The 23,817-nt window shown below is 34.6% G+C and overlaps 1 protein-coding gene across 1 annotated transcript in view; it reads left to right on the top strand.

Annotated features, from left to right (window-relative positions):
• Window positions 1–23,817, top strand: part of LOC132559486 (histone-lysine N-methyltransferase 2D-like) — a 51,250-nt gene that overhangs the window by 22,542 nt on the left and 4,891 nt on the right. Inside the window, exons 5-20 of the mRNA XM_060224113.1 lie at window positions 54–308; window positions 1,713–1,717; window positions 5,789–5,995; window positions 6,299–6,368; window positions 7,008–7,152; window positions 7,438–7,509; window positions 9,897–10,001; window positions 11,028–11,180; window positions 12,409–12,543; window positions 13,671–13,760; window positions 15,919–16,010; window positions 16,373–16,430; window positions 19,384–19,458; window positions 20,924–21,082; window positions 22,301–22,411; window positions 23,284–23,472. Coding sequence (XP_060080096.1) covers window positions 54–308; window positions 1,713–1,717; window positions 5,789–5,995; window positions 6,299–6,368; window positions 7,008–7,152; window positions 7,438–7,509; window positions 9,897–10,001; window positions 11,028–11,180; window positions 12,409–12,543; window positions 13,671–13,760; window positions 15,919–16,010; window positions 16,373–16,430; window positions 19,384–19,458; window positions 20,924–21,082; window positions 22,301–22,411; window positions 23,284–23,472 — 1,921 coding nt within the window. The remainder of the gene's footprint in view (window positions 1–53; window positions 309–1,712; window positions 1,718–5,788; window positions 5,996–6,298; window positions 6,369–7,007; window positions 7,153–7,437; window positions 7,510–9,896; window positions 10,002–11,027; window positions 11,181–12,408; window positions 12,544–13,670; window positions 13,761–15,918; window positions 16,011–16,372; window positions 16,431–19,383; window positions 19,459–20,923; window positions 21,083–22,300; window positions 22,412–23,283; window positions 23,473–23,817) is intronic.

Raw genomic sequence — 23,817 nt, forward strand, 5'->3', positions numbered from 1 at the left:
TGATAGGGTGTGTTGTCACCAGACCTAATTCCTCTGTTGTAATTCTGTTATAGGATAGCATACCACCCGACCTTGACCTTCCAACAGATTACATCCAAGAAATGGAATTTATCCTCGGGGGATTAAAACGGTGTCCAAAAGAACCAGACGGTCACTTGAGCGCGCGCACCGACTTAAGTAGAGACAGCGGTATACCACACGACTCCGTCAGCAGGGTAACTAGCATAACAAAACGCACTTCCGCCTCCGAGGGGTCGGGCGGAAGTGGAGGGAGCTCTACTTTTAGTACAAACGGACGGAGTGGCAAGGTAAGAACGCTGCAGGATATGAATGTTATGCGTTACAGGTCTTCGGTAAACTCGTTTATTTCACGATTGGAGATTGTAATGATACATCTTAAGCGCATTTTCAGCTTTATTCTTTCTGGCTTTCTTAAAATAAGTTCCATGTAAGAAAGTACTAGTTCTTGTCGGAACCTTGACGGGATAGATCTCCGCGGAGATGGACCGTACAGTAACACTACCAAAGATTGGAATCAGATATAACAGTCTATCGATTAGTTATAGATTTAGAACTGAAGGTAACGTCTGATATGGCATTGTGACAACATATTTTCCCTGTTTTTACACATTGTCCCGATAGAATACTCCCATAACATTTTTTTCGCTTTAGAGTATCGATTCTACCGCCCCAAAATGTCTAGTTCTAGCAATATTTAAAAAATCACGTGACTGACGCAATTGCAGTTAGAGAAAATCTAGGCTCTCACTCTAAAGGCATAATTGGATGACGGTAAAATTGGGTGTATGTTTAAGATTAAGTATTATGGCATGTTAACATTATTAGCTGAGAACAGTATCCGGTGATTTTTGTGTATGAAATTGTGTTTTGTCAACAGTCAATGTATGTAAAATAAAAATCCCATATATGTCTTATGTGACTTCTATTGGGAATGTCACTAACACACATTTGGATTTCAGTAGAGGTCCAACACGGAACATCTGACAGTAAAATAAGGACTGTTTTTGATGTAGATATTAAGATTTGTTCTGCTTACTTCTACCGATGGAATTTTTGTGGTATTTAAAGGTACATGGCGTTCTTTTGAATGATCAAATCTTTAAACATTGTGTAATTTATTGGATTATTGGGCAAGTATATCTCCCCATCTAGATTTCGACATTTAGGTTGATCATTTGTTCAAAATGTAAGGATGGGAAAAGCCACAAGATGTAGTTTTAAACATTAGCTCTACTGTCAATCTTACCTTGTCTGTAAATGTGTTATTCAATGTGTGTCTCTGATACATTACTATTATCTTAAAACTGGTTCGATTCCACGAGTTTCAACGGGTACCACAGTTTCTTATCACAGTTAGACCCCTTGCGCGCTTCCATCCGAGTAAACATAACCTAAGGTTAACAGATAGCTTGCTTTGCATTTGTTATAACAGGTTTATAGTTTAAGTCTGTGTGTTAAAGGGTGGGTGTTTTTTCTGTATCAATATTTTTAAGAAGGTTGAAGACTTTGAAGGATTTCCAAACGTGTGCTCTATATGACCACACCATGAAAAAAGTTTGTTCATACCAGAATGTTCATGGATAGATATGTCGTGTCAATTTTGTTAAAATTAATCTGGTTTCAGGCTCATATTTTGGTTTTGTTTAGATTAAAACTAACCACTGTATACCTGTTAATATAAATGAATGGAGACCATATATCTTGTTCCTAGTGGGACACCTGTCATAATATCTTTAAGGTGCGAAACACTTCAATTTACCATCTATAACCTATATTGATTTACGGTAAACTGTAAGAGGTGCGTGTGGTTATAATTTAACCGATTATGAGCACAGGGGTCTGTAACAACGTTTCTGTGGATGAGGGCTTGTATACAATAACTAGTACAGGGGACCAACGAAATATCGCGGAGAAATTCACCAGTCTCAGAAAAATCGCCAGTATTCGGCCAAAAACATTTAAGTTTTACATCGTTGGTACCAAACTTATCACAAATACATTACCTACGAGGAAAACAGGGAAAAAACCAAAACATTTCTACGTTTTTCCCTCACTGTAAATACGAATCAAGAACGGCGATTTCCGCGATGTCGCTATGTCCATCCGCTGAAATTCAGGTCAAATAAGGCTGGTATCCAGTGATAACGCCGTTGACATGTACAAATACTGAATTCACATTCCTGTGACATTTTTCGGTTACATATATATGTTTACAAACTTCGATTCGTATGCTAATTATCCACATCAACTACAATCTCACAGATCACACTTCTTTTCGTGTAGAACTGAATCAGCTGGCATTGCCAAATTAAGACAGGCCAATTTTCCTTTCAAATGACGTATTTGATTGGTCAATTTTATTTCTTGACCAATCAAATGCGGCGTTTGAAAAGTGATATTGACTACTTTTCCATCCTCGTTCTTTCCTTTGATACTCGCTATATAAAACAGTTCGACAACAGAGCCATCCACACTGATGGTGTAAACAGAAAATACATTGAGATTTATTTGTAGCGGACTGGCCGGTGAGTTGTCAGTGTTTTAGCTGTTGTTTCTCAATTATAATTGCTTAGTGGTTATACACTTAAACTGATTACAGTGTGATACACCTCCCAGTCATATGTCATACACCTCGCAGTGTGATACACCTCCCAGTTACCTGTGATACACCTCGCAGTGTAATACACCTCGCAGTTACCTGTGATACACCTCGCAGTGTGATACACCTCGCAGTTATCTGTGATACACCTCGCAGTGTAATACACCTCGCAGTTACCTGTGATACACCTCGCAGTTACCTGTGATACACCTCGCAGTGTGATACACCTCGCAGTTACCTGTGATACACCTCGCAGTTATCTGTCATACACCTCGCAGCTACCTGTGATACACCTCGCAGTGTGATACACCTCGCAGTTACCTGTGATACACCTCGCAGTTACCTTTGATACACCTCGCAGTTATCTGCCATACACCTCGCAGTTACCTGTGATACACCTCGCAGTGTGATACACCTCGCAGTTACCTGTGATACACCTCGCAGTGTAATACACCTCGCAGTTACCTGTGATACACCTCGCAGTGTAATACACTTCGCAGTGTGATACACCTCGCAGTTATCTGTCGTACACCTCGCAGTGTGATACACGTCGCAGTTACCTGTGATACACCTCGCAGTGTGATACACCTCCCAGTTACCTGTGATACAGCTCGCAGTGCGATACACGTCGCAGTTACCTGTCATACACCTCGCAGTGCGATACATCTCCCAGTTACCTGTGATACACCTCGCAGTGTGATACACCTCCCAGTTACCTGTGATACAGCTCGCAGTGCGATACACGTCGCAGTTACCTGTGATACACCTCGCAGTGTGATACACCTCCCAGTTACCTGTGATACAGCTCGCAGTGCGATACACGTCGCAGTTACCTGTCATACACCTCGCAGTGCGATACATCTCCCAGTTACCTGTGATACACCTCGCAGTGTGATACACCTCCCAGTTACCTGTGATACAGCTCGCAGTGCGATACACGTCGCAGTTACCTGTCATACACCTCGCAGTGTAATACACCTCGCAGTTATCTGTCACACACCTCGCAGTGTGATACACCTCCCAGTTATATGTCATACACCTCGCAGTGTGATACACCTCCCAGTTATCTTTCATACACCTCGCAGTGTGATACACCTCCCAGTTACCTGTGATACACCTCGCAGTGTGACACACCTCCCAGTTATATGTCATACACCTCGCAGTGTGATACACCTCCCAGTTATCTTTCATACACCTCGCAGTGTGATACACCTCCCAGTTACCTGTGATACACCTCGCAGTGTGACACACCTCCCAGTTATATGTCATACACCTCGCAGTGTGATACACCTCCCAGTTACCTGTGATACACCTCGCAGTGTGACACACCTCCCAGTTATATGTCATACACCTCGCAGTGTGATACACCTCCCAGTTATATGTCATACACCTCGCAGTGTGATACACCTCCCAGTTATCTTTCATACACCTCGCAGTGTGATACACCTCCCAGTTATATGTCATACACCTCGCAGTGTGATACACCTCCCAGTTACCTGTCATACACCTCGCAGTGTGATACACCTCCCAGTTATATGTCATACACCTCGCAGTGTGATACACCTCCCAGTTATCTTTCATACACCTCGCAGTGTGATACACCTCCCAGTTACCTGTGATACACCTCGCAGTGTGACACACCTCCCAGTTATCTGTGATACACCCTCGCAGTTATCTGTGATACACTTCGCAGTTATCTGCACCGAATCGCCCCAAGCTATTTCAGCTCTTATCACATCGTTTATGTGGATTTTCAAAACACATTGCTCCATGGACAGTTGATGTAATTATATTTGAATAACTGAAGTTTAACAACTTCGGGTAAATATCACAAATTTCTAAGTTATCTATCCAGCTGTTTAGACGATTAGTACGATCATGACATTTCATCACAAAAAACCCACTATTTTTTCTCCGACATGCTCCCATGTAAAAACGTCAAACAATGCGGGTTTTCCTGGTTCGGTAGGGGTTGTGACATGGAAGCAATTTATAAAGTAAATTATAAGATTTTTTTTTACGTTTTCACATTCATAAGGTCATAATACCAATATGATAAATATGTTCAGAAACTTAATTTCGTTAGTGTTTCCATCCTAACAGTAAGTAATTTTTCTAATTTAGTATAATTGAATCTGTTCTATTCTAGTTTTATTGTCTGCTTCAACTGTCCTTATTGGATCTACACCGTCGTCCGTTCGTCCAGTCGTCCGTCCGTCCGTAAATGTTTTTTTATCGGTATGTTTTGAAAAATACTAATCTCTTTAAGATGTCATACCTAAGTTGCTCTTGGTGCCCGTTTGATTTTGAGAGTGATCAGCTAAAAAATGACACTAGTGGCGATTTTGGATTTTTCTAATGAAAGTTTGTTCTCGCTTTTCATTGAGAAGCATTTGATGGATCTCTTAAATTTCATATGTAGGTTCCTCTTGGTCTCTGCATGTAACCCTTTGACTTTAGGTGTGATCCACTTCAAAATAGGTCTGACAGGTGGTCATTTTAGAATTTTACAATGAAAGTTTGTTTTCATTATCTATTGAGAAGTGCTGGATGGATCTTGCTAAATTTCATATGTAGATTCATCTTGTTCCCTGGTTGTCGCTGTTTGATTAAAAAACAGAAATGGATGACAGCAGACCATCTTAGATGTGACAGTTAAATATCATTATCATAATTTCTTACAGGATTTTAAAAATTACATATGGTTAAGAAAACAAACAGAATAGAAGAGAAAAGAAGGAAAACACCATCTTTTAAAAAACAAATAAATAACAAACAATGGTGGACGCAAAGATCCCTCTGAGATTTCTTTTTTTTTATTCCAAATTATCTCGATGGGACCGGATTTTGAGTACATGTTTGGTTTTCGTTTGAATTCAGTTTCGACGTCTATTCATGTGTCTTATATTTATACTACCGGGTAAAGCTAAATAAGTTCACAAACTTGTTTTATTCCGAAAACGGTACTTTGTATATTGTAACACACACAATGGATTGCTTTTTAGGTGTTCATGGCATTCTTTCCTTTTTTTGCGATGGGTTTAAGCTTTCCTTTCATTTCGTCTTGCATGACAGAATTTCTGTTTGCTGTTACTGTTAATTCATCTCATCTATATACATATATATTACAGATAATAATTAAGATTTATTCTTTTCGTTATTGATAACAATTTCACAGAGGCACAAGTTTTCGAACAATCCTCTGGGCGACGATGTGTATCCCAGCTGGTTCGTTCCGAACTGTTCCCGCGAAAAGGCCCTTTCCATATTTACCAAGGTTGGTACAACCTATGGAAATACTCTGATGAGGGAGAGCGCTCAGGCGGCATCTCATGGTACCTACGTGATCTCTTACTGTTCCAAGATCAAAGACAGGTAATTTGTGTTGCTAGTATCATCGCTAAACCTGATACAATAGTGATCGAGTCATTGATAAAATACTACAGCTGCTCATATCAAGTTTCATGATTTAGCAAAGACCCGTTCACTACATCACTGGTTTGCAACGTCAATTGTAAATCTTTAGAAGCCATTATGCATCCGACTTTATTCCATATCTTAATGACTATTAAGGAAAAAAATCTGGCGCTAAATCTGGTACCAAGGTTTACATGCTTCCATGAAAACGTCTGTACTTAATGTACTGTATTTTAATTGATTTATGTTTTTTACATGCAGAGCACCCGTGTGTGACCACTTCAAGGTCCTTAGAACGGTCGGAGGTTTTAGAATCGATGTTGATACCACGGTAAGTTTAATGAAAACCATAAAAAATCAAAGTCTTTTCCTTTGAATCAGTTAGACTGATATGTTAAACCAAATTAAACCTGTTCCATAAACAAATTGGTTGTAAATATTTGTTATACCATCCACTTTTTTCTTCCTGTTTCATATTCATATTTCTAATGTCAGATTAACATAACGAATATGCCGGTTACCTGCATGCCACGCCTTGTGGTATATTTGAATAGCAGCACGGTCCAGAATATACAATGCACTTGACATTCTTTTGACATTATCAGATTCATGAAAATTACGAAATCCATTGATATATGAGGCAAATACCTCGTCATTGACGAGATCTAGACGGACGAAACAGATGTTTGATTCGGCGTCATCGACGAGACCTAGACTTACGAAACAGCTTTATGATGTGACATCATTGACGAGACCTAGACGGACTAAACAGATGTTTGATGTAGAGTCATTGACGAGACCTAGACGGACGAAACAGATGTTTGATGTAGCGTCATTGATGAGACCTAGACATACAAAAGAGATGTTGTGTCATTGTCATTCATTACCGTATTTGCTAAGTAGTAAAGATAAAAATACATTTTTGTAACTGTTTACCTATGTTATAAGCTATTAATTTCTCTGTTTCCAGCATCCTGACATGAGCAACCTGACTGATGTGATGATGTTTTTCATCAAATTAAATGGATCAGATCGTACACAAACTCTAACTACCAATGATTTCAACCTTCTCGGGCAGGCCGATTCCGACTACACGACATATCTGCCGAAAAATGGTAAACGACTGGACAAATGTTGGTACTGATAATCACTTGTATATTGCCTTTTGTGGTGATGCGGTGCATCCGCGCTTTATCTTATTTCATTGTCATTTTTGTAGTGGTTGATTTGAGGTCTGCGTTATCGTCCGGTTTTATTCGACTTGCACTGCTACTGCACTCTCCATGTTCATATTTCACCCTTAGTTTCACAGAATTCGAGTTCGAATGACGAATCTGTTGACGCTCACCCTTCCGGAATATTCAGTATAATAGTCGGTGTATTTGTTGTTTGTACTTCAGTGGACCAGCATCCTGGAGAATCAGCAGTTGCAGCGAAGACACGAGATCGGAAAATCTCAGAACCACCACCTGGTGAGTGTTGCTCGTACGATTTATTAAAATCTTTCTATAATCTTAAAAATTTTATGTAACTTTAGGAACATAACTTTGATAGTTTTATATACCACATATTGCTATAGAGCTTTTTTTGTTTTCATATTTCATTATTAAAGTAATATATATTTTACCTGTTAACACTAGTTAGATAAAACTAACAGAATGTAAATTATAAATTTTACTTTATTCTTCTTCTTTACATAATCCATCTGTTATGTAGTGAATTCGCCCATGTAATAGCTTGGCGTGTGTCAGTAGTTTAATACGCTGCACCAGTCAGAAATTGATTGTAATATGATATGAACAATGATGTTACGTCATGAATTGAAAATGGCGCGACAAAATGGCTGCCCCCGTTAAGTTCAGCACCCAACATTTTGAAGTCAAAACCTGTCAAAGCGTTATTTTAATTGTTTTTGTTTTTGTTTCATGTGAATTTAAATACCATTTGTCTCGATGTAAGATTAAAGACTTCTAAGCCTCGTTTCTTAAATCTCATGTGACATAAACATTCACTTAAGTCCTATATATTAAGGTAAACGTCGGTCACACTCTTTTATATGCTTGTTGATAATTACGAACTAAAATGTTGAAGGACACCATTATCAACGCGGTAAGTATAAAATGAGACACACTAATAATACCACTAACACTAACAGTGTAAATTATTTAAGTGTCTAGGTCTGTAAATAGGATTACAATTTTCATCAAGCCTCAACGCCAATTTTTCTTTGTTTATGAAATAAATACTTCTCAGCACAATTTATGGAAAAATACCGCATAAATTGACAGGAAATCTACAGAGGGAAGCGATATACCAATGTACACCTGATAACTTCTGTAACCGATGTATAAAAACTTCAAACAGGAGTGAAATATTCAAATATTTTTTTGTATATTTAAGATGTGTATAAATGTAATATGTTTACACCAGATTCATCATTCTGTGCCACAAATCCGACAAATCTAGACAATACCTGAAAGCACACATTTTGTCAAATGATGTTACTAACATTTTATATGTTTATATAATTTCACAACTATATACTGAAATATACCTTGTATACGCAACTAAATTCCGGGAGAGCTTATCTACAGGAAAGAAACAGAATTTAAGAAATTTCACTTCCATTAATTGAAACACAATCTTCTTTTTTCTTTTCTTTTTAAAAGTTGCATGCATGATACATGTAGCTGATGAAAAGAAACAATTACATATTTTAGCATTAAAAGTAGGTGGCAAAAGGGTAATATAATGACATTGTCCAATATTTATCAATATCTAAAATATGTAAAGAAAATACATTGCTGATTTTGTTTGCATGGTAAATGACACACAAAGAGCAGACTTGCTACACTGTTATTTTTGAGTGATATTGATAATTGTAATACATTGACAAATAAGAATTTCTAATTTAGAAGTGCCATTTGCTATCATAAAGCATTACGTATACTCATCGCTTTCGTTTTGTATTTACTTAATGAGAGAAAAAAATCACTTCACAGTAATTAATTCTAGGCTGGCAATGTGTTATCGTGACATACTTACTACATTAAACATTGGTATAATTATTTTGCCAATATAAATGTTTTGAAATCTTCATTCATCATTTTTGATTAATCAAAGAACCAGGGTCATGAGAACAGGCTGATACCTTTCTGGGTGGATATCGACATTCGTCAAAATAAGTTACCTTGACCCATACTCAAGGTTGCAGTGGTCAAATACCCGATTGTCTGGAGTCAAATAAAATCAGTAAAACTTTAAGATAAGGGTTAAGGTCACGATCCTTGGTTTAGAACAAACTGTTTCTGGACTCAGATTTAAAAAAATACAAAAAACCAACCACCTTGACTAAATTACAAGAATAATTTTCCAAAGGTGTAAAAAAAATTACTCAAGTTTTAAGAATGTGGGAAATATTTCTTTTATAAATTGTTTTGTCTATACAGATAAGTAACATCCGTGTCCTTATCGGGTTTATCAGGTTATGATATATATAAATAATGTATTTGCCTCTTTATAACAGTAAAGACTCGATCTCTCTATTTTTTCCGTGAACGTGACCTAAATCTGGGGGCCTAATTAATACTCCATGCTATTACTACTTAAGACAGGGATAATTTTCTTCTGTTGTAGGGAAACAGGAATATATGTAGCCCGAATCTGTAATTTATCATACCATCTGCTCTTGGAAAAGCATAGAATAAAAAATCGTGTACTTCACACAATCTGTGTCTAAGCAGAGAATAAAGACACTAAATATATATATATATATTTAAAATGTTTTGAAAACATTCATCATATTACACGATAAAAATATTCAGTTTATCTTAAAATATTTACACGTTCTCGATTTAAGATTACGACTATGAGGCCCCAGTGTCGACACGACCTAAAACCGTTACGGGTGCAACACTTCAAAACGAGATGAAAAAGTATAATGCGGAGCATGCTCGTGCTAAAGGTTTGGTCTTATTTCAATATTACTATATATTATAGAATATTTCAAGGCATTTTGTTACAATGTAATCCTAGTACCGCTAGTTAGTAAATTAGAAGTGTGTACATTGTTGATATCAATGTATATTCAGGCTTATCTGATATCATATATACTTATCAATTGATATATAGTCTAAGATTTATCATACATTTAAACTTGCTTCTTTATCTATTAGCATCTGCATTTCAACCTTATGATATTGTTTCATTAACAAACTTGTTATTAATTATTATCGCCCTTTACATCTCAATACCGAGTTACACATCATGCTTTTCTTGCGGGGGATTGGGGTTGGGGGTTACATTCAATCATTATCAAGTTGAAGGATTTGACAAAAACTCCAATGTGATTGAACAGGTTTTTTTATATCACGACCAGATTTTATATAATTATAGAACATTTATTCAGTTTGCATTATTACGCTGAAGGGAATTTCACGAGATATTGTAATATAAACATGAGACATCTGGAAAGCTTTATTTTCATTATTCGATACATTTGACATGTATTTCGAATTTACAGTTTGAATATCTTCTAGAATTGAACTACCTGTATACTCTACTATTGTATTTCAAACTAATTCTAACAATGTCAATTAACAAAGTAGATCGTGTCAGGATATATGTGTTTACACTGTAATGAATGACAGAACCTCGTTTATTCAGCCGATATATTCAATTCTTCGTTAATTTACAAGAACAACATATTTGATTAGATCACTGTATTTTATTTAGAAATACATAATATATTTCTTCTGTTTTTTCTCCAAAAACAAATCAATCATAAGTTAGTATGATTGTCAAGATTGTCATGACTAAAGTGATATAAAATAATTTTTTCATAACGAATTGTAATTGTCAATAGCCGTAGTGTTAACCATATGTTGAAGACCGGAATGACGAGGTATCCTAACGCTATATAAAAATATTAACAGTACTTATTCCATTTTATTATATTTTTGAACATCTATATCACATATCTGCACCTTAGAACCTGCTCGTAGCAACAGACATTTGCACTATGAAAAGACTGGTAGCCATACCGTCGCTCCTATGAGGAGGGTGGCCCGCTCTGAGCTGCCACCCGGAGTCCGTAATAGTATGCCAGACCCGAGACAGCTTAACAAAATTCCACGCACAGCAGGTAGGTAATTCTGCGCTCTTTTTGTTAGAACGACATTTTATTTGCAAGCTTTTTATTTCGCATTTATTTTCGTACAGCGAACGTAGCATAGTAACACATGCACCAAAATAACACCAATATGCTTTGTTCCAAAAGTTATCCAGTTACTCCTGTTTTTATACAATATATATTGGTAATGACCATATGGCTATATAGCAATTAGATGTTAAAATTTGAAAAAAAATGACTAAAATTGATAATTCGGTATCAAATACTGCTCTAAAAAACTAAACCAGGTATTTAGATTAGGCAATAACAAAACGAGGATGAAATAAGACATATGAATTATTTGTTTACATCATACAACTGTTCATTCCTGAATGTTTTGATAAGAAGATATTCAGGATTACTATATATTTTACATATCGTTTTATATTTTATATTATTCAGGTCAGTATCTCTGTATCGAAATCGTTGATAAATATTCCATTGTTTGTCCTTAACTTAGTTTACGGAATATTCTTTCCTACGCATTTTTAGTAATATTTATGAGTTTACAAGAGTATTTCTAGTGTTTCTTGATTTTTCAGAAAACTTTTATCAAGATTCTGTAAACATTCGATTGGTGGATCAATTTTTTGATTATCAGAGAAAAATTGAAAAAAAAAAAAAAAATGGAAAAAATGTGTTCCCAAAAACAAAAATACACCAAAGATCGATGTGTCTTAAGCATAAATAAACTTCCGAAAGAACAACACGCTACACAGGACGAGGAAGACAGCTTCTTCTCAAAACTACTTCCATGAGCGTATCTAGTTTCAAACTGTTGTTATGTTAATTTCATTCAGTTCTGATATTTAGTAGGGCTTTCTATCTACATTTTACAGTTTTTCAATGTCTATATATGAGCGGATCAGATCTGTTGTCTCCGCGGACATGAAATCAAGGAAAGGTCTTCCGGGAATTAGGACTATCTGACTTACATGAGTGCCTACCTGTATAAGTCTACCCGGTTTCTTTGCATTAGATTATTTTTTTGTATTACTACGTATTTGAACATGGCAACTTTACATGTGAAATTATAATAACTTTAACAGGGAATTTAAAAGCAGTACAAAATTTAAAGACGATTATTTTCAATGTATTTGAGCAGCACGTTCATGTTTTTCCATAGCGCGGCGTTTTCAATCTTCATTTTCACCATTTGTCAAGTACGTTTTTTACTTACACTTTTTCTTTCCTTGAATAGTTTCATGGCAAGGAGATCCCAACTTTCACACTAAAGTAGTCACTCCACCGAAACAAAGGGAGCAAACTCCACCACCGCCTTGTGCAGTTAACTCGCCTTTGGGCTATGAAAACGACAAACCTGGATTTGACCAAGGTCTGTAGTCCTTGTAATGTAATTCAATAATTCTTTCGTCCACGCAGCCTACTCACGAATCAGAATTTGGCAATCATAATGTTATAAATCTAAAATGCACTCATTTGATAAATACTTGATCGGTATCAGGGATGTGAATGTTGAGTAAAGCTGTGGGATGATACCTGTGATTTACAATGATGAAGTTTAGTTATTGCATCAGTACTTGTCGTGTGCTATTTTAAACTGACACTAAAAGAATAGAACATATCATGATATTTCTATTTATGATAACAGCTACATGTAAATATTCTTGGGTAAAACATATCTAACTACTTTTTAATCAAATATTTACCATACACGAGCTCACAACATTAAAAATCAACTTATATGATTGGAGTTTATTTTCATCATACATTTTTTTGGAAGGAAAACGAAATTAAAGTCATTTTAACTCTAAGGTAAAATATTCGTATCTATCAGATATTAACGTATCTAGCCTGTTGGAAAATAAAGAAAATAAAGTAGAAATCTGGAAAACAAGACTGATGTTTTCTCTATAAGAAAACATAACAAGTTATTTCCAATACATTTATAGCGCAAAAGGCAAACAACAAAAAAAAAAACAAAAACAAAAAAAAAAAAAAACAAAAGATACTCCATTTTCTATTTTCATATTGTTTTCATGAATATTTTGTTATGTTGACAGTGACATGCATGAAAAGCATAAAACATAATTCTAGTACGTTAATCAAGAATAAAATAAAAGAACAAAAAAAAAAAAAAAAAAGACAAAAAAACAAAAAAACAAAACTTCAACAGGGAGCTCTAAGAAGTTGTAATATTGTGTGAAGTGAAGTTTAAATTTGATGTTTCAGAATAACGAGACAATTTGAGAAATTTATACCACACATGGCAAGTGATAGCTTCGAAAAATGATAAAATGCCATTTGTGCGTATTGCAGCCAAAGTATACTTTTTTTATAAGAGCATATAGTAGACATACTAATTATTTCATACAATGTAAGCAACATAATTTTTTAATCAACGGAGTGATCTGTTGCATTCCCCGTAAAAAGTTTACCGATTTGAGTATCTATGATTCGCACGTTAAGTAATTGACCACAAAATCTATAATTAAATTGCAGTGATATCCAGGCACACAATGGACGATAGTAGTTCTGAAATACCACCACCAAATTATAAGGCACCAGCTCCACCGCCTGTTATGTTATCTGGTGTGTTGATGAATATCGTTTACTTACTCCTAATATTTTCTACTTAACCCTGGTCATATTATCCATTCTCTCTCTGTATTTCAATATATTCTTCTGTTTTGTTCATGAAATTATTTATCATACATATTAATATTCACGGTGTATGAAATCACAATTTTCATCCCCATAATTTGTTCTGATGTACTACTAAAACCTATGGTGATTGTAAGGAACGATAACTCTGGTAGAGATCAGGGTTCAATGTGGATTTGTTTATGTTCTGGTGAAGGTATTGAATGGTCTGCTGAAGGTATTGAATGGTCTGATGAAGATTTTGAAGTCAATCAATATCATAATTGTAATTCCATTTTGTTACTAGTATCGTGTCGAAAGTATATACCTGCGATTTGATTTTCACCGTAAGAATTTGGCATCAGATTAACAAAAACATGTTATTTCATGTCATTTATGACTGATACGAATTAGCAGGTATCAGGGGTGAAATGGAATGTAAAGCTTGATTAGGGAAAACATGTAACAGCGTTTTGTAAGTACTTCACAAATACAATTTACGATTTGCAGACACGAAGCAGTCATCGGAGGAACCATGTTCAATAAATTCTGCAGAGATACCTTCGAAATCTCCTGGTACCATACACTCATTGAATTACTAACAATTTCTATTTAATATGTACATTTGCCCTAACAAATGACATGGCTTCTATGGCAACTGGATCACATACAGATTCCTTTTATCTCCAACTGCGTCAAAAGCTGGAATTATTTACAAAGGTCTATTCACATTCACGTTCTGCTTGCAAGTATTATACACATATCTCTAGTTCAATTAAAATATCGGACAAACATAAAATTACTTTGTACATTTTGTGTCTTAAAGGACAGCACGCATTTGAAGTTACCATAAAGTCAGTTTTATCCATCTTTATTGGTACATGTACATCACATCCACTGCAGTGCTCATATTACAAACAATTAAATGGAATAGATCACCCCATATCCGGTTTAATGGTGAAATGAATTCTCTCATTCCCAAAGAAAGTCAATTCGTATTCGGAAATTAACGGGTATTTCTATCAAATTGCCTCTATGCATAGAATGTTAGGTCATGCCCAGTCCATGTAAATCATAATACTAGTCATTATACTTATTGTAACTCATTTATCATAGCCACATTATAATTATCTATTTTTTTTCCAAATGATTTTGAAAAGAACATAAATTTGTTTAACTTTATTAATCAAAATATCTTTTATAACTTATGAGTTCGAACAGATACTTTATCTTTGACTGAACTTGTGGAATATGGGCTCAGATACCAGAGGAAATCAGTCAACAATTAGCATTATTTACGCTTGTTTGTATATCGCCGCTACAATATATTCATTAGGGTAAACATAGCCATGGAATATGTGAAACATGTGGGTTTAGAAAGTGTTAAAATTTAGCGGGATTTTAAGAAGTCTTAATCAGGAAGTTGGATACAAAACTATGATTATAGAGGTGTTCCGAAGGGATGTTGTATAGGCTACTGAATTAAGGTTATTAGATAGAAGTTGCACATATTCCCGAATAGAGGTTGTACATAATCCCGAAGAGAGGTTGCACATATTCCCGAATAGATGTTGTACAGACTCCCAAAGAGAGGTTGTACCGTTTCCCGAATGGAGGTTGTACAGTTTCCCAAATAGAGGTTGTACAGTTTCCCAAATAGAAGTTGTACAGGTTCTGAAATAGAGGTTGTACAGTTTCTCGGATATAAGTTGTACATGTTCCCGCCTGGAAGAGGTATTGAATGTCGAGTTCTAGGCGGTTATATATTAAGTTAATTTCATTATATATTTTAAGTATTGGTTCACTTATTTACATGTTAATAGGAAGCATTTCGGCTCAATACATGAGTAATATAAATTGTCATTGTTGTAAAATTTGTCTAAGATGTAAGTAAGATTTGATAATAGTGTTAACTTGAAGCATAGTCTACGGCATTGTCTACTATTGACGCTATTTTATGTTTTAAATGCTTTGTGTAATTCCCTGTATTTAAAAAACATTTGGTATTATTCTTAAAGCAGCATTATTCTTGTGGATTCTTGTGGATTATCATTTAATTTTAAAAGTACACAAGAAACTTCTTGACAAAAATGCAATCAATTCACAGTGGTTTCTGGAAAAACAATGGGTATGCATAGCCCCGAACTGCCACAGCCAGATCAGTTGGCTCCACCTCCTCCCCAAAGTTCCTCCAAAGGTGTGTAGCTATTACTGTATAACACACAGCTGTACTACTAACGTTATCATTTCTATGAATATATATCATACGAGTTTATCCAAAATGTAATTTTGTACTTCTCTCTGTAAAATACAGAAAACATTTCACGTAGTATATTAACGTTAAATACAATATTATTCCAAAATAAACGCACACTTTTTGAAAGTATACAATAATTGATTACTTTCTGTTTAGACATTTGGCGTGTACAATTCACTGTTGCTTTTCATATATATGCTATATGTCGTTGTCACGAAAAAATAATCCCCTGTATTCGGATTTTGAAAGCATTATATATATATATATATATTTTTTTTTTTAATAAAAAATTACAGGCGCGAAGATACCGTCGAAGGCACCTCCATCATTTAAAGCCCCGCAAAGTCCTCCGGCCCGCAATGGTATTCGTATTGTTAATTATTTCAGGCACAATGCAACTAAAAATATTTGCTTCTATATACAAATAACAAACTCTCGTAGCACGTCCCTACATATTTCCATATACCTATAACACGGGAAGAAGTACTTGGTTAAACTCATACCGTTAATCCGTCCGATCTTCCGTACGCTCTTCTATCCGTCCATCGTAACATTGTCAGGAAACAATTTACTACCTGACTGATTGAATATTTTTTATAATCGACATATCATGTATTAGTTGTATTTCAAGTGCCACAATACTTTACAAATTCATGGGGTTGTTATTCAGAGTTGTACAAAGAGTACACAACTGAATAACCTCTATAATGAAATTTATAGTTTGAAACAGTAGAGTCAAACTATGAATAAAAGTGCATCCTGTAGCTGTTTAATATATACGTCGTGCACTGTTTATTGACAAAACGTCCAAAAGTATTCAAATTGATACAATAATCCCATTTACTGTTAAGGATACGGACCTTCCCTGTTTACATTGGATTCCTTAGCTTCACAAGTATCAATATAAAACATTTTATCGTCTAACTTTTCTACCAAGTCTTTGTCACAACAACTTACCGCCATTCTAAGTACTATTTCACCTGAGTTACAGCCTTATTTTTAACTCAATAAGTGGTATTCATGATATGAGGATTTTGAAGTCTCATAAGAACTTTTGACCAATCTTCAACACTCTGTACAAAAGAAGTCTTCTGAAAAACACTTTTGATTTTTTCCACCCTGTACGCATTTGGTCTCCTGTGAGTTCTATCTCCTTCAGGAAAGGTAAGCGGCAGTATAAATATACGGTTGTGAGCTATACTGAAGAGTATTTCGCAAAAATTACGTCCAAATAAAAAATTATGTATACGGAGGACGAAATTATAAATCAGAAAAGAACAAGGTTCATGAAGGTTTCGATGAGTTTGGTGGTACGATCTTCCAACAGATTTATGAGAACTGATGAATTTATTTATAAGCTTATCAAAACAGATAAAGGCATTGGAAAGTCAGTTAGTATAATATTTCAGCTATATTGATGACGTCATGCCTTGAAATGACAAGAAATGTATCTACCACGTATTTTGTATATAACAACAAGGGTTGGTAATCAAATACACACCAGATTCTTCTAAATCAGTTGCTTATCCCGATCTTTCACTACAGCGAAATCAACATGGACAGCTTTCCACCAAGCCGTATGATAAACGTTGTTGTATATCTTGTTCCGTTGTTTTGATATCTTGTTCCCATTTGAGAACATGACAGTACTTACTTGGATTAATCAAGAAGCAGAAGACGCTTGCTCTTCCGGAACACCTGATCTTATTTTCCTTGTACTTTGCAGGAGTATCGATGTAAATCTTAATTTTTTAAATACTTTGCCCTGGTTTTATTGACTTAGAGTTTGGATTATGGTTGTGTTGATATGTTGCTATTTATGTTTTGTTTTGGTAATGCATGTTTCTATATCAGACGTGTATCAGGTTTTGTATTGTACAATGCATTATTTGTGACCAGCTATTTTCGCACACTAACTACCATAAAATCATGGAGATTTATTTTCATTGGATTCATTGGTGCTCTTATGTCAATTCATTAAGATATATTTATACATAAAGTGTCCACGAAAAAAGTATAAAAAAAACTCCAACGAAAATATATGATTAACATTTAATAATATATTACCCAATGTCCATTCTTCTCCTGATATTATATACCGCACTATGTGGAAATTTTTATAATCTGCATACATGTATTATTCATATGATGTCACATATCTTGTTTATATTGTATATATGGTTATGTATTAATGACATATTATTGGGTATGTTATTGAGCATGGTGATAAAATATTAAACAAATATGCAAACTTCATTAAGCACGACGTTCATGATTGTTATTCATGGCGTTATAGTTTAATTTCACATTTTTCTCTAAGAGACCTTAAAGATGTATGCACATGATGTTACATCAATGAAATACTTTCGTTTCAGCAGCAATTTACCGGTCTGTCTTTACAAAGTTCTTGTCATTCAATGATATATTTATATTTTGAAACGTGTCAAAGACGTTTTCAGTATCAAATGTGGAAGGAAAATTTGTAAAGCAACATTAACATTCTTTATGAAAAGTGAGAAACTTAAGATTCATAAGGGTGAGAGGAAATAATGAAGTTCTAAAATGAAACTTGGTATATATATGTCAGCCTAACAATAAAAACCTCCAATAACATAAACATAGAAACAGGAATGTGTCAATGATATCATATAGAACCTGTTACAGAGAACATAGACACAGGAATGTATCAGTGATATCATATAACCAGTTACAGAGAACAGAGACAGAAATGTATCAGTGATATTATATAGAACAGTTACACAGAACATAGAAACAGGAATGTATCAGTGATATTATATAGAACCTGTTACAGAGAACATAGAAACAGGAATGTATCAGTGATATTATATAGAACAGTTACAGAGAACATAGAAACAGGAATGTATCAGTGATATTATATAGAACAGTTACAGAGAACATAGACACAGGAATGTATCAGTGATATCATATAACCAGTTATAGAGAACAGAGACAGGGATGTATCAGTGATATTATATAGAACAGTTACACAGAACATAGAAACAGGAATGTATCAGTGATATTATATAGAACCTGTTACAGAGAACATAGAAACAGGAATGTATCAGTGATATTATATAGAACAGTTACAGAGAACATAGAAACAGGAATGTATCAGTGATATTATATAGAACAGTTACAGAGAACATAGAAACAGGAATGTATCAGTGATATTATATAGAACAGTTACAGAGAACATAGAAACAGGAATGTATCAGTGATATTATATAGAACATTACAGAGAACATAGAAACAGGAATGTAATAATTGAAACCTTTATAATATGATCATTAACAGACACAGAAGAACGACCTGTTCCAGCTTCCGGGATCCCGGCGCCTCCCCCTCCACCTCCTCCACCTCCTGTGATAGGTATACGAGTATATGCAGTTTAGATGTTATTTTAAAACTGTTTTTATTACTAACCAATACTAATATTGTTATAAACGAACGTTCAGACAGGAACAGCGGATAATGATTTGAAATGTTAGTCTGCCATCCATTATTGTTTTCTATAGGCCTCTGTGGATTCATGACAAAAGCCGCTAATTGCAATGCTAAAATGGAGGGATTTCCTAATTGTTTCTAAAAAAAAAGTTGATGACGTTATATGTCAACATGAATGGATTAATGTCTATCCAAGGCAAGTAAACTGAAAAAAAACTCAAAAAAAAATTCAATATTTTAATTGACAGGAATAGACATTATCTGTTTCCTTATTAACAGTTTGACAAAAAAAAAAAAAATAAATAAAAATTAAAGTCTATCGACATCAAACTACCAAACCACTCTGTATTTATTCATTCCTGTTAAATGACTATATGTAGCTCTCAAACGCCTTCAGGGTGTTTTCTGTCTTAATCTAGCGGGTGGACAGCAATTTCATGGCTTTTACATTTAGTTATTTAATATCACTTTAAAACTAAAATTCTGAATGTTCAGATTTAAAATAGATTTGTTTTAATCCGATATTTGTCAATTGTGCCTGTATGAGCTCTACTCACACTTTGCTAACCCTTTGCTGTGTCAAGTTACAAATGAGAAACAAGCCTTTTCTATTCTGTAGTTTGTCAATTGTGCCTGTATGATCTCTACTCATACAATACTAACCCTTTGCTGTGTCAAGTTACAAATGAGAAACAGGTTTTCGATATTCTGAAGTTTGTCAATTGTGCCTGTATGATCTCTACTCATACTTTGCTAACCCTTTGATGTGTCAAGTTACAAATCAGAAACAACAAGTTTTTGATATTCTTGCCTTCAATTTGCATTGCGTCTTTACCTTTAATTTCCTGAACTTAAAAAATTGTTATGTCATGACGTTGATTTTGAAGATAAATATTGGATGTTGTGAATACTGGAACTAGATAGAAGTCACCTCATAGTGTACTACACATAAATCATATGACAGTGTGTATATTACATAGTGTGTGTATTAGAACCAGATAGAAAGCATTCGATAGTGTTTATATTTGATAGCGTGTGTAATGAAACCACATAGAAAGCATTTGATAGTGTTCGTATTTGATAGTGTTTGTATTTGTGGTGTGCTTTTTGAACTACAGATTAAGCAGATGATAATTTTATGTTGGACTTGTATTGAAACAATAGAAAGATGTTTGTTGATAGTGTCAGTATTAAAAAGATGAAAGTAAGTTTTTTTCATTTGTATTTGAATTTTGCAGAAATACATCTGATAGTTTTCTAGATTTTAAACAACCAAATGTTTGATGAAGTAGTTCTCAATGGATATTACCATTTATTGTCAATGATATACATATATTGTCGAAACAATGTTAGGGTTTCGATGTCTTGATTGAAATTGTTCCATCTTCAGGACCTGGGGGAAGTCCCAGTAAGTCACCTGATACAAAAAGTAATGCCATCCAAGTAACAGGGCGGAAAGGGCGGTTATCAAGCGCAGATGATGATGACGTAGCACACAAGATTCCAAATTTACGTCGACCAACCGCTCCTCATATCTGGAGACTGCCTGGTAGTTTAAATGCACATGCAACTTGCAAATATATCATCTGTGCTTGGTATATCAAATATCCTTGGTTACTTAGCTGAAATTGGCAGTAAAACATAAACTCCTATGGTATATGTATATACCTGCTTGGATTTTGGAGAGGAATGTGATATAACACGAAGTTATCACCATAAATTGATTATTCCAATGTAGCAAGTCCTGAACATTGATCCATTTTCTGTCTAATTATGCAGCATTGCGAGCACCTGTTGTTTTTACCAGTATGTTATTAATCGTTCTTTTCAGCACATTGTGATAACTGGTAGTTGAATCATTTATATATATATATATATATATATGTATATTTTGTTAATTGGTTACAGCTGTTTACTTTCATTGCAGTGTTTGAAATATGGCGAATTGTATAATACTATGCATGCGCTATGAGTGTGGCGGTTTGTTTCAAAGGATTATGCTATATGTATTCGCTTCATGATTGAAAATCTTGCATAGTCTATGTTTATAATTTATCTGATATATTACCTAAAGATTTACCTTGGAAAAATAAAAACATTTTTATAGACTTCTTGCAAAATTCTAAACCACTCTTATTCACCCTATTGTAAAATAAACGTGTAATTTGTACGGATTTACTCCATATAAAGCTTAGGTAATATCATTTAAAGAAAAAACGTTATTCTATGTAAAACCGAAAAACAAAGACATAAATATAATTTTACGCTCAAATTGATTTTTCTTAAATTTAGAGCTGAAAACTATGACAAGAAATGTACAGCGTTTGTTTTTTAGTTTTATTGAGGTTAGACTGTTATCAGATTTGTTACTTATTTGTCAACGTGTATATCATGTATATGCTAGGTGCTTAATCAGCTTAATGATCGTCGTTTAATTTTCATTTCAAACCCTAATTTAAAATAATCTCTTCTGTAAGTCTTAATATATCCACAACAAGCCTTTGTTTACTAATAAGACATATTTTTTATAGACAACACGTTTATCATAACAGTTATATGTAAATACTCCCATATTGTTATATTTTATAGACAACACGTTTATCATAACAGTTATATGTAAATACTCCGATTTTGTTATATTTTATAGACGACACGTTTATCATAACAGTTATATGTAAATACTCCGATATTGTTTTAGTTTATATACGACACTTTTAGCGTATACATTTATATGTTAATATGCTGGTTTTATTTATTAATATCACAGATCAGAATGAGAGGTCAAAACAAATGCGATCTCAGTCAGTGCCTAACCTGGAGGATCATCTGAAGAACGTTAAACTCAGACCCAAGCCACAAAGTCCACTTGATATCAGAGGTAAGGCCAATGCTTCTTAAGATAACACTTTGACTTGTCAAAACAAAATATATCGACTTTGATGCTTGTAACATTTCCACACAATCCAATCTGTACCTGACGTGAATTGTTTGAGTTATGCATGATCTGCCACGTCAATATTTTTGTTTGTAAGAAACTTTAGAAAATAATGCCGTTAAAATGAAAAGAAGCAAAACAGAATGTAAATAGCACAGTTTTTTAATTTTAAAATTGTATTATTGAATAATGAAAAAGAGGTTTTTATATTCGATTTTTGAACCGAGGCCTCTTTTGTCGGTCATTCCGTATAATAGATGTATTAATATTCACTATTTTGCTTCGCGAAATGCATGCAATAATACATTTGGTAGTTTTCAATATATGTAGACTATTTAATTCACTAATAGCTTCTAAATTATTTCCTAAAAGAGATTTTGTACGTATGACTATAAGGATATGAATAGCATTTTCATTGTTTTGAAATTGGATATAGTGGTGCAAAATCATAAATGAAACATACAGTCGTTTCGTTCCTCCATGACCTCTCAATGATGCTAATTGCCAAATGTGTTGGACCTATGAGACGTTTAAAGAAAATAAAGATTGGCCTAAATAAGATGGAAAGATGATTAAATTTGTCTGAATTAGGTTGATAGGCTAATAAACAAATCTACCATTAGCGTTGCTAACATAAATCTTACGTATGAAACTGATCCACACGGCCGGATCATTCGAAAATTATATTTTTGTACATTTCCGAAATATCTCACGTTATCAAAGACAAAATATAAACGTACATATATATATGAAATTGAAAATTAAGATGAGGACAAAACCTTAATATATCAATTTCCGGGGTATCTCATGGTCAGTGTCTACCTCCATGATTCAACGACATCCACCTAAGTCCGTCCCCCCAAAGTCGAGTGCAAGTTTTGACTCCGGAAGTTATCGGGCGGAAGCAAAACCTGTTGAATCAGAGATAGATGACTCTCGTCCTGGTGGCGTGGGAACGCTCACTAGAAAATTTGGAGAAATCGAATTTGCGAAAAGGAAAATCGGTAAGCTAACAATAAAGAAACGAAATCAACAATTGTTTTCTGTTCCTGGGATCGTAATACATTACTGTGTTAGTTATCGTGTTAAGTCTGGATTTTACTGTCCCAGTCATCGTGTTAAGTCAGGATTTTACTGTCCTAGTCATCGTGTTAAGTCAGGATTTTACTCTCCCAGTTATCGTGTTAAGTCAGGATTTACTGTCCCAGTCATCGTGTTAAGTCAGGATTTACTGTCCCAGCTATCGTGTTAAGTCAGGATTTACTGTCCCAGTTATCATGTTAAGTCAGGATTTACTGTCCTAGTTATCGTGCTAAGTCAGAATTTTACTGTCCTAGTCATCGTGTTAA

The sequence above is a fragment of the Ylistrum balloti genome, unplaced genomic scaffold (genome assembly GCF_031769215.1).
Source record: "Ylistrum balloti isolate Yb309-2 unplaced genomic scaffold, AGI_CSIRO_Ybal_v1 Utg370924, whole genome shotgun sequence".
Classification (NCBI taxonomy): domain Eukaryota; kingdom Metazoa; phylum Mollusca; class Bivalvia; order Pectinida; family Pectinidae; genus Ylistrum; species Ylistrum balloti.